Source organism: Spea bombifrons, chromosome 1 (assembly GCF_027358695.1).
Source record: "Spea bombifrons isolate aSpeBom1 chromosome 1, aSpeBom1.2.pri, whole genome shotgun sequence".
Classification (NCBI taxonomy): domain Eukaryota; kingdom Metazoa; phylum Chordata; class Amphibia; order Anura; family Pelobatidae; genus Spea; species Spea bombifrons.
Genome location: NC_071087.1, coordinates 129,238,241 through 129,251,489, shown reverse-complemented (window position 1 = coordinate 129,251,489; position 13,249 = coordinate 129,238,241). Strand labels below are relative to the sequence as shown.

General features: G+C 39.5%; 1 protein-coding gene across 1 annotated transcript in view; it reads right to left on the bottom strand.

Moving 5' to 3' along the window:
• OSBP2 (oxysterol binding protein 2) overlaps positions 1-13,249 on the bottom strand; it is a 106,348-nt gene that overhangs the window by 23,565 nt on the left and 69,534 nt on the right. The window contains exons 3-4 of the mRNA XM_053454230.1: positions 10,930-11,180; positions 3,589-3,787 (exon numbers count right to left, since the gene is read on the bottom strand). Of these exons, the coding sequence (XP_053310205.1) occupies positions 3,589-3,787; positions 10,930-11,180 (450 nt within the window). The remainder of the gene's footprint in view (positions 1-3,588; positions 3,788-10,929; positions 11,181-13,249) is intronic.

The following is a 13,249-nucleotide window of genomic DNA, read 5'->3' as shown; positions in this document are numbered from 1 at the left end:
AGCTATTTCTGCAGATAGGGTACACACAAAAATAGACAGACATTTTGGGAAGATTCACAACGCCTGGCATCCTTGCTTTAATGTAAACCTTCCTTCCTCTCATACAACAAGTTACTAAGGGTTTAGGTTAAGGAACTCGTATTTTTCAATGTGAAATTAATGTTAAAAAAATGTACAAATTAATTCAATGTATATCCTGTTTTTTTGAATACTGGATTACTGACTACCGATTATTATTAGCATATAAAATGTTTTCCTGCCTTTAGCTCTAGTCCTCATGTGAGCAAACTCCCCATTTACAGCACATTCTAAACTGGCCCCTATTTTAAGGTACATCAAAAACCTTCTTACGTTACAAATAGCCAAAAAGGCACATTTCAGGTTAGAGGGGTGAGTCTCTAGCCACATTTATTCTACACTCTTTTCCTACTTGGTAAGTAATAGTTTCCCTACTAAGCTAAGTTGTTTTAACCTACAGTGATTTAGTGCGAAACGCGTCTACAGAACAGATGGAAATATATTTTCTGGCTACCCTTATGAGTTCTGCTGAGCTGATTGACTTCCCCATTGACTCCCAAGACACTTCTTTAAATTACACTATGTAGGAACTCAGAACAAACTTGTCAGTGACAAGTTCATGCATCACCGTACATCTGATTTTTAAGTTAAGGCCATGTCTAATAAGACAGGGAAGGGGTACCCATATGTTCAATAGTGGAGAGTCTAGAAAACTAGACAATCATATAATTAACTAGGGCGTGAGCTCTGGCACCAAGTTGGGAAACTGTCTGGTGCAGTTCCAGCACACAGTCTGGCTTATGGGACAAGGAAAAGAAGAGAATATATGGCAACATGGCCACGTAGATGTCAATAATGCATCAATAATTTCATTGGTCCATGTTGTTTATCCAAACACGATCTGATCAAGAGCCAATAAATGACGCCATCTTATCAATATGTAATAAAGTTCAGCAGTCACATGAGACCTGTCTCGTTGCTGCCACAGAATATATATTTGTATAAAATGTCATGACAGTCTTGCTGGAAATATTATACGACATCTAATCAAAGCAAAGTCCTTGACAAATAAAATCATCTCACAAATAGATGTGAATGGCTTACTTGGGTGACAAACTAGTAACATGTCTGCTTTCTCTTCCTTTTTTGTCCTGTGTCAAATCAGGAATTCTGCCAACTGGCCTAAAAATCCTGATGTAATATAAGAAAAGCTGTTATTTCCTAGTGATTCCCTACAGGTAGGCACACCGTGTGTAACAATACAAAAGAATAGGGGAATGTCACCACCTTGTTTGTACCATGCTGGGGTTTATTGAAAGAAATAGAAGAAGAGTTTGGTTTCAACTTCCTGGCTTCACTATTCATGATGAAGAGCCGTCCCTAACACATTTCTCCCGTATGAAGGGCTGAGCAGGCCATGTATAATGCATCATTTGATGGGTAAAGATACTTTGGAAAAAGATGTCACTGGTTTAACTATTCAGGGTCAGCTACACTATTCTTCAGCAGAAGCTCACTGGGATTGGACCTTTATAATTATTGTCTTCATCATCATTGGGAGTAAGACCAGTGCTGTAGATATGCGTTAAGGTATATTACAGCAGCCCAAGGGCTTGTTTTTGGCTCCATCTCCAATATACCTCATATGCAGTGATGTCTGCAGAATCCTTGCAGTTCATTAAATACATTTAATTTGCTGGATTTATTCCATGATGGTGGTTTCATTAATCTAGCTTGAGTAAAGAATCCTCCACCTCAATCCGCTTGCCATTTTTCTGTATTCCAGACCCAATTCAGATGTTTTCTTAGGATGTGTAACAAACAATTTGAGGAACATTGCATTAACTCTACTAATCGTTCTAGCCTCTCCCTCATTTCCAATGTATGCCCCCTTTGTGTGAAATTGTATCAAGAATCAGGGAAAATAGGACTAACATATTTGAAGTAACATGGTATTTAAAAATTTTGCACAAGAAGGGGGAAATAAAGTCCTGGTGGGATGGCACATTTATTTTCTTCAGTTGTTTAAAGTGACATTAAACTTTTACTCTAAAGAAAACAATTAGGTAAAACGTACTCATATCGAAAATAAGATCTGTAGAGTTCTTTCCTAAAAACAGACCTGTCAGTCACAAGGATGTGGATGACGGGGTCCACTGAACTTAAATATAACACTTTATATATTCATTGTGCTAATGAAGTCACTAGCAAATGAATAATACATACAAAGTTATACTTACCTTAATGTTACTGGTTCTTGTATCTTTCAATATGTCTGCCTGCAGGTTGCATGCACATGTGCGCTCACCAATATTACCTTGTATTCAGTGCCAGAATACACTACACGCAGTCCCATGTAAAGCACTGGGTGGAATGGTGGAGATGGTTGTTGGTGCATGCGCATGCCATCCAGCAACCATATATGTAGGTTTCATCTCCCTGCCGGCTTTCATATCGATGGTTCAAAAGGGCTGTCAATACATGGTCTGATTTCTGTCAAAATGACCCCCCCCCCTTTCATTTCAATGTATATGTGGATGGAGTCCACTAATGAAAATGTTTCTGATTCCTAAGGAGCAGTCGAATAAGCCTTGATTATAGTATTAAATATGTTATGGAAGATGCACTAACCCTGACTTTATTCTGGATATACAGTTATCGTTTATTTCTTATATATACAGTACTTGCATCAATTTCATTCATGAATTTTTTAGTATCCTTTCTAGTTGGTGTTTTTACCACTGGAGCATCATAATGGAGAACTATGCTTGATCACTCAACAGCGCCAAAGTAAGGTCAATACTTTCCGAAGATGGCTGGGGAACAAATATCTAACAAAATGCTATTTTCATTCCTGAGCACTCAGAGCCCCGGAATACCCATAAGTAGTGAGAATGGATTGTTGAAAACTTGGAATATACGAGCGACCAGCCTTGCCCATTAAATATATTGCTCTAAAAACAATAGAAAAGTCAAAAGCATTTCATAGTATGAGAGGTATTAAGTACTTTCTTTGGAAACTGTATTTTATTTCTTATTTAAAGCCGATCCCCTTTCTGCAATCTAATGAGGGGATACTTTGACTTTGTTGAATCATTTTTTTGTTTCCGCTATAAACATTTAATTCAGCTATTAAATGAGTAATGGGATATCTGTTGCTTTCCACAAAGGCTGTGACTCTTTTCATGCTTTGCCATTCTCCTGTTACTTTGATAAATTGGCAGGGTTTTACCTTCTATTGATGAAACAGTAAGGTTGATAATCAGTCAAAGGAGAAGAATGGAAGGGGAAAGCACAGCATGAGAAAGTGAGATGTATTGAATTCAACTGAATAAAATAACAATGCAGTACAGTAAAACGTGGCTAGAAATTACTAACATTGTTGAAGATTTAATCTAACACACAAATCAAGAATTTAAAGGAGCATTCATGGCACAATATGTGTCATGTAATGGCCAAGTCTATGATGTAAAATGTATAGTGGAAAATAATAATAATAAAAAAAAAACTTTATAATGCATTTTTAACACATTTTGATATTATGACATTAAAATGAAATTCTGAACTGACCCTTTGTGGTGATGGGAACTCCAGCAATGGTGGACAAAAGGCCTGGTGCACCCCGGCAGGCTCGTTCCAAGCTGTTGTGCTGCTTAGCTAGCTGCTCAATAGTCTCTTCCAGGCGGACCCTTTGCTCACGCTCATACTGCAAGATGCGATGCCATTTCCGACTGTGAGTTTCTGCTAATTCCAAAAAATCCCGGCATGCCTGAAAAAACAGCACAACAATAGTTGAAATGCCTGACATGGTGACACAGAAAAACAAAGAAAACATCAAAAACGCTTTCTGGTCCTCAAGAGGAATCTAACACATATTTCAGCACTTGCACTAATATACTTCCAGCGAATCAACTGTAGTGGTTGGTCCACTAAATGGACAGCAATAATTAGCTCAACCAACTACATCTTACCATTAAGTGGCTGATACTTTTATATACTGGTTTAAGGGACCCATTTTTGCACCATGGACGCGAGAAGTCTCATTAAACCCCTGGATCTCTCACGCATGTCAGGACTGCAGTTGGCTGTTCAGCAGAACACATATCCTACAAGCTTAGAAGCTGGGGGACGGATAAAGAGGCACGTGTGTGGGGGATTCAAAAAAAAGTTTGAGAACTGAACTGAGAACATATAGCCGCTTGACAGCTTGCCCTGCGGTGCTTTAGCTCACTTGTGCCACTGTAGAGGAAAAGACTCAGTCTGTTCCTGCCCATAAAGCCAGAACCGAAATGAAAGGCAATTTCATCTGCATGAGGGAACCAACAACGCCATATTAATTAAATGACTATTTCACACGTTTAAGTGGAGCAATCTCTAATAGCTATGTGGTATTTTATTTCTCCCAGTGTAGAAATTCTAATTGACGCTTTCCCAGCTTGCCTGGTTAACTCCAAGTAGGAATACGTAGGCTGTTGCTCTCTAATAACAGTTTTGTTCCTGTGTTAAATATTACTATCTAGATACTGAGTATCTAATAAACAATTTTTAATCCTAGTCCCGCTCCTGCAATACTTACACTAGTGTGGCTGCTCCATACCTACCAAATGGCACTTTTGCCATTTTACCTACTGTGTAATACACCCTAACTCCTTCTAAACTGTAAGCTCTTTTGAGCAGGGCCCTCCTCACCTGTTATCTCTGTTAGTCAGTTTGTTATGTTACATACTACTTGTTATTTCCTGTCTACCCATTGGATAGTGCTACGGAATTTAATGGCGCTATATAAAAAAATAAATAATAATAATTATTATTATTATAGCAGTAACCCGCCAATCTGAATGTGTAATGCTTTTATGCTTTTTAGGTTGTGTGCTCCCTTAGTTTGTATATTTTTTGTGTTGTGCATATTTAAAATGCAGTCCCACTGATTCATCTCCTTGGTAAGCAATATAGCCTTAAAAATTAGATGGGGATCACCAAACTCTGCCTACACTGAAGTAGTGACTGGGTAAGCAATACGTGGCCTTATAGTGCGACGGCATCTCATATTTGCTGGGTATGTGCTGAATTATTGCTTTGTTTTGAATAACAAGCTCACTGCTTTCACTATTATTATTTTTTTTTTGGGGGGGGCATTCCAAAATGTCCACAGAAACCCATTTTGCTGCTCATCTGCTAAACTCCATTTGAAATAGATCTAAGAGGATGCAGCCTCTTCAAATGACTACAGCGGCTCCCTGGATTATAAAAGACATCAGTATAGCCAAGAGAAGACATCAGGTCGGGCTCATATTTTGTTCAGTGTAATATAGCCAGTCCTAGTCAAGCCATTAAATAGCAGTTTCCTGCGTCAGTAAACCCTTAATGATTCTCCAGGTTCTTTTCTACAATACATAGGAGCACATCATTACCTGCAACCTTGTGTATTTATAACATAAAAGAGCAGTAACAAGTCTTATTTCACACCACACAGACCTGAGATATAAAGCTGGATTCTTTGAACAGTTCTGGTGACCCGTATTTTTGAAAAAACAAAACCCATCAAAGACTTGCCCTGACCCCCAGAAAGAATGTATGGTTTACACAAGGTTTAGAAATGACTTGGTTTTCCGTTATATAATTAAACAAAACCATGGTCCAGAGACCATTTTTCTTATAAAATTCATCATTATTTTACATTCCCAAATTAGCATACCTACATAGAATAGATTCCACAGATGGTCCATTGATGAGTATGTCTACATCAACCTTCTAGAGTCTTAAAACAAAGTTTAACAGAGAAATTGTCCCAGGCAGTAAATATCTGATAACCTGAACTTGCATTTCTTTAGATGTCGGTATGATCATGCTTTGCAAACTTTGGTCGCCATGATCGTTGCGGAGATAGAAAGATATCTCCACTTCTAACCGTTAAATAATCCTTCAAAATGGAGTGTCCAGGATGTAAAGGACATTTTTTTTTAAATACCTCAATTCTCATCGAGGTTTCTAGACATTTACTTGTCGTCGTCGTCGTTGACATTTACGTTGTATTCTGGGGGTAGTTTAGGTTTAAGCTGGATGGATCAGATCAGCTCCCTTTAGTTATTTTATTTACATGAGCTCTTTACTGAGATGCCTAATGAACAGCAGAATTAAAATAGAAAGCTATGTGATGAAATCATAAATTCTCCTGTGTATTTCTAAAATAAATGGATATCCCTAAGGATAGCAGTAGTGCTTGGCTGACAGGAAGCGATAGGAATCTAGACACAGAAATAGAACTGTTATTTCCAGCCATGCAGACATTAACAACAGATTCCATTAGTAAACACGAAGTACATGTGGGATCCTACAAAATATTGTTACGTGACCGATCAAGGCAAGGATTATCACTTCATCAAAGCATTCTGTAAGGGTCTGCTATGCTGTAACCCGAATATAAAAAGCGAAGCAATATTCGAATATAAAAAGCAAAGCAATATTCAAGATAAAGCTATTAGCTAAGCTGTATTTTTAGAAGACAGCATAAAAGAATAGATCATTATGTACACCGATAATTCTAATCCTTACACTAATGTAAATTAGGTTTTTGTTTTACTAATCTCCTCAGGAATTAAAGAGGAGTCAATTTAAAAAAAATGCAATTAAAAAAAGAAGCGCATAATTTGATATGTGATTTATTGTTGATACATGAAAATGTCTAATGTCTATTGTGCTAATGAAAGTTATCCTTAATTTTAGTACCAAGAAATTAGGGTTGCTACCTTTAGGCAAAAAAAAAAATTCTGACTAAAAAACTGAAATAAAACATGGACTCTAACACCGTACATTGACACAACACACACTCTAACACGCTATACTAACACCCCCTGTACTCACTGTAACAAACATGTTTCCCCTACACAGACATGCACCCAGACATGCACCCAGACATGCACCTTACACAGTCTAACATTGCACACTTACACACACTCTAATACTAGACACTAGCATCCTACCACACATTCATTCTAACACTGTCCACTACCACCCCACATGGTAGGACCATGCACACTGACATCCACACACATTCATTGTAACACCCTACACAGTCTAACCCTGTATGCTGACACTCACACACTCATTCTAACACTGTGCACTGACACTCCACACGGTCTAAGCCTTTACACCGGCACCGACACACACTCATTTTAGCATAGTACACTGACTCACACACGGAATAACAATGTATACATACACATAAACACACACCACTTCCCTGTCGCACCTAGCTACCTACTGTGTTTGGAGCCTTTCCTCAGGGAAGCTTTTATGAGCTTCTGCATGTCTACCACATCGTCCATCCTGCCGAGACCTGTCTCTGTGACTGATTTAGATGATTAAAGGGGAGCACATGCGCCTCTGCATACACTTGGGCTCTGTGGCTACCCCCTGACTGTAGGCAGCTGCGTGGGACACCTGGCACTAAGAGCAGCCCTGCCTGTATGCACTATACAGGCTGAGTTTTATGTAAGTGCTCTGGACCAACTGAGCGGGTAGTGATGTTTGCAATAATGCTTGCACAAAAAACAAATCTGATAATACAATACAGTTAGATTAATAGCATTTTATTAATAGGGCTAGACTGCTGAGAAGAACCAAAAAAGTTGAAATATCTTTTACATGTGTGTCTGTACTGGGGTTTAGGTGGATACACTGTGGACAAGGGTGGTGGATGGCACAAGAGTAAGGGCAGGTAAATAAATAGGAAACAAGGTAAATACCGCATGTGGCAACCACGTCACAAAAACCTAGTGCCATTTGTACTGTTTAAATTTCTCCCTGACAGGACACGTGTTAAATGACACAGCCCAATTATCATGCTATGAATAACGTTCATAATATTCTACAACCAAAATGGTTAGCGATGATGCAATCTTTCTCACCTAATGTAAAACACCTGAGGTTTTGCTCTCACATTCTGGGACATACTCCATACAGTGTGGGCCTCAGGTGCAGGAGACCATGCGTAGCTAATGTGACGTGGCAGTGGATCATTCACCCACATTGCACTATGTCTCTAGTTCCCTAATGATAGCACATAATTGTCACTTGCTTTTCTCTCTCAAAGAGCTTAGTAATGACAATACCACCGTAAAATGTCAGTAAATTCCGAAAACAAATTCCACTCTATGTGCTTATTGGTAATCAATGGACCATTTGTTGGGATGTTTCTAGGAAGAAACGTAGGTCTTAGGATGCATCCACTAGGGTCTAGACCAGTGGTTCTCAACTCATGGGCGCCGACCCAAAAGTGGGTTTTCCCCTCTTCCTAATGTAGCCCATGGACATCCTTTCCACTCACTCATCTTTTCTGAGGTAAGTATATATTTTTTTAGTGTACTAATTATGTATAAATATATATATATATATATATAATCTGCTCTGCTGTCCCTATTGCCTCTGTCACAGCCCCTGTTACCCCACCAAATCCCCTATTACCCCCACTAGAGCCCCAGTCACCCCACCACAACCCCTGTCCCCCACCACAGCCCCTTTTCCCCCACTGCAGCCCTTATGCACCATCAGAAAGCATCCCCAGTTTTCCCATTAATTCTACCTCATATGTTTCAGTGACTGTTTGTTTATTTATTTATTGGGTTTTTGTCTCAATGGCACTTTCATTTCACTAGCGCTGTGATTATTGCATTATTGAATTAATTTTCACTAGCAAAGTATCCGTTTGTTTGTTTACTGTTTGCTTACTGTTTAAAAAGTGTAATTTATATAAGTGGAATACTGCACAAGTTGTTTTATGTAAATATGGGTCCCTGGGATGGAGCAATTGTAGAGCAGGGTGGGCCAATGCTCCATTCCCCATTCTGTGGAAAATCCATGCCAGCTTTTCCAGGAGGCTACAAGTCTGCAGGATCCGGACTGGGATTTCTACGGGGCCTGCATCAGGCACAGGTGCTGAGCATTAAAACCCCCTGGAGCCTGGTAATCAGAGAGACTGTTGGGGGAAGAAGAAGTTTCCCTATGGCTCCCAGGGCAAGGAGAGGCCCTGAAGACGACCATCCCTGAGCCAAGTGAGGCAATACCTGCCTGGACCGTTTGTGTGCTGTCTAGGGGAGGTTTTCCAGAGCCTGGCTTAGCTGGGTCTGACTGGGAGGTCAAGTTCGTGGGTGATTAGGCTGGTCAGTCTGGACCAGCATAGTTTACCGTATTTTCCGGCGTATAAGACGACTGGGCGTATAAGACGACCCCCAACTTTTCCAGTTAAAATATAGAGTTTGGGCTATACTCGCTGTATAAGACTACCCCTCTACCCACTATACAACAACCAGCCAATCACGGCAAGCGATGTACCTTACTGGTGATTGGCTGGTTGTTGCATACAAAGCCTGCTTGGATTGGGTGGGTCAGCTCTCCCTGTCCACACACACATGTATAGACATACACTGCCCTCACACAACCCTTCCTTTACACACATATACATGTACACACCAGCTTACAAACACACATATACACATACACTGCCCTTACATACACCTGTCCATACACATACACTGCCCATACACAGACATATACATACATACACTGCCCTTACACACACATACTAACATACGCCTGTCCATACATACACATTTATACACTGCCCTCACCACACACCCCTGCCTTTACACACACACACACACAAATATATATATATACACACACACCAGCTTACAAACACACAAATACCTACACTGCTCTTACACACACCTGACCATACACATACACTGACCTTACACACATATATACACATACACTGCACTTACACCCCTTTCTCCCCATCTCTTACCTTTCTCATCTTCTGTCTTCCATCCACTTGTGGGATCGTGAGGTCTGTCATTTCAGACCTCTGCTTTACTGCTCCCTCATCACTACGCGCCGGCAATTGATGCCGAGTGCCGGGATATGACGTCATCTCCGTGCTCGGCATCAATAGCCGGCGCGTAGTGATTAGGGAGCACGGAAGCCGAGGTCTGAAGACCTCGAGCTCCCTAATGTTGGGCTAGTTAGAGGGAGGTCGTGATCTTTTGAGAAGATTTTCACGGGTTAAAAAGTCGTCTTATACGCCGGAAAATACGGTAGTTAGAGAGGGCTCCAATTGGGAGCTAGGTTTTCTTTTTATGATTTTGTTTTGGGGTGTTGTATCTAAACAGTTAAAATAAAGCACTGTTTCACTACAAGCTGGTGTTCCTGACTCTGATTGCCCTAGAGGACTGTGCTTAAGACCCCTAACTGTGACAGTTATGGCCCTCGTGCTACAGGGTTTGTCACACCTGCTAGGCAAGCAGTGAACAGCACAGCAACAAAACCTTCGTATTGCAAAAACATGAAGCAGTCAAATGTAATCAAACTGCCACAAAAACATGCCAGCATTGAAAAAAGTCCCTGATACATGATGTTCCCATTGCATAGTCATAGCCCTAATGCAGTGTGTGTCTAGGTAAACATGATGTAAGGAATCATTGGAAAATATCTCGTGTAGCAAAACAGATGCAGGGATACATCTATATTACTAAACATATGATATTTTATTATTATATGACATCAGCAGTTTAGTAACAAGAACACCTACAGGCAGCTTCCTGCATTGTTAAAACCCTGGGTGAAAACCATGGACAAATAAAACTGCTCTGAAAATAGCAGTATTTTAGTACATCACATAGCCATTGTCGTAAAAAGACAACAATACACTGGACATGTCAGAAGGCTACTGCTCTATAAAAATGTATTGCTTTGCATATGTCAAGGTCGTTGGATACAGATGTACCACCCAATCAAATTAGTTTCTAGGACATAGAACAGCTCATTACAGACTGCACTGTGGCATCACATCAATAACGTGTCCTGTTATCCAGAACATGCTTAAAATGCATTAGATTCCTTAGGTTGACTCACATTTATCATTGCATTGGAAGTGATCCTAAAGAGGGTGGCCCTTTCGTTCACGGACTTGATCTTCTCTCCACTCTCTATTGGCAGTTTGAGGTTCTCCAGCTCACTCAGGCTGCGTTGCAGTGCTGCGCCATGCTTGGCAATGAGGTCATTGCATGTGCTCAGATCATCCAGCTTACTGGTCAGTGCTTTTAATGAGCTGTGTAACTCACTCTTGTCAGACTGGGAACTCGGTTCTTCATCTCCAGAGTCATCTGTGGGTGCAAGGATGGTGTTATTTATATCTCACCTTCATTCATGTGAGCTGCACCTTGAATTTAACTCCCAATGTACTTATTCATAGTTCCCTCATTCTATCAATAACAATCACAGAACTTTTCCACATGTTCTATCAATCCCAATACTTCAAAGTAAATGTTTGCTTTTTGACATTTATCTAATTTTTCTAACTAATAATAATAATGTGTTTTTTTTTCTTTTTCACATACTGGCATTTTGTCTCCCTGATGCTGCCATACTGGGCATTTATAACTTGGTAAGGAATATCATTTTCCCTGGCAGCTAATGACTCAGGGTTGATTGATAAATGAATGGAGAGCTCACCTGTAGACCAGAAATAACATTGTCTATCATAAGAATATACTTTCTTTTACAATAAATTTAACCCATCACAAAACCATGATCAGAAACAGAAGAGTATAGATGTCCTTACCTGATACATAATAAAGTCCTTTCAGATCTACGCTACATAATTACGTGTTATGCTCCTCCGTAGACTAACCGGCTTGGAGTGCATGGTCTCAGTGAGCCAATAGTTAACAAACAAGCAGATTCTCTCATTGAAATGCAGCTCGGATTTCACTTCACTGAGAAAGTGTCTGATGTTGTTTTGTACAAATCTGCTTCTTTAACATCACCCTTGTATTCAGTCATACACAGAAGCCTATGCTTAGAAGCCTATGCTTCCCATATATCCTCGCCTGTATCGGACACAAGGAGGTGACCATTTTCATTACTGTGTATAGTATGAGGTTTGGGCAGATCGATATTCTCAAGAGCTGAAGGCAGAGTAACAAATTATAAAAGCAGCCCTGTTCCTTCACCCTTACACTCAATTCACATTATAATAGGTATACATGGCTCTATGAGATGTCCCTCAAGACCCTAAAAGGCAGGGAAACGTACAGGGTTAACGTTTGAACTAAGCAAGGGTGCCAGAGCTCCATCTTTTATAGAGTAACATAAAAGAGATGCTTTCAAGGACAGGAAAAAAAAAGATCTTTTTTCTTAAACCCACAATGTCTTGTCAAGATGCATTCAACATCTATACAAGATCTACAGCTTTGCCAAAGACTACTTCCAATCCGTCACTGATTTTAAAATAAATCAATAAAAAGAACAACAGGAGACTCCGGAACAGCAGAATTCCCCAAACCGCAAACTAACAAATTCCCCAAACAGCAAGCAAAGCACTTTTTTCACCTGAAACATTTTTTTTTTGCATATAGAACCCGGCTAATGAAGCCATAAAATGTTTACTTTTTGAAAGCCATAAAATGCTGAGTCAGCTGATGCTTAGAAAGCAATATATTGTTTTGTTTGACCATTAATCTTCAGTACAGGTTCAACTGTACAGATTAAACCAGTGTAAATGGTGCTGGGAATACCTAATACACAAAGGAGCGCTTGGAGGAAAACTAAAGTGCTTGGAGACAGCTGTTTATTCACCGATAATATCTTCAATGCCAGCTACAACAGTTTTCAATGGATTCCTTGTAAACCAAAAAAATTCTGTTGGCATATTTTGATCAATCCAGATTTACCCAAGTCATTCAATGGAATCCGCTGGTGCTCTAAAAATAAATGTTATGTGATATTCATACGTTGAACTTGGTCATGTTTTCTGAACATTCTCTTCTAAATACCTCTGACTTTATTTGTTACTTACCTATATGTTTTGCAAAGATGTCCTTGTGTCCCTTTAGCTACTTATTTGTGAAAGTTTCAACTAGACCCAAATTATTAAGTAATCATTATTATTTTTTAATGTAATCAAGTTATCAATACACATTCACCCCTCATTAGATTTCTCTCTAGCTTTATAGTCTTAGGAAACATATAGGTCATTAGGAAGGTTCAATTACATTGGAATATTTTAATTGTTAAATTCTGATTAATTATTAAACAAAAGTAGAAGACGTATTACAGTGAAACATGAACTTTAAATGCTGTCAATCCTTTGACAGGCACAAGACATCTTAGCATGCGATATTTCAAAATGTCTCTAGGAATAAGAAAAAGATGACATGTTCAGTACTTCTCG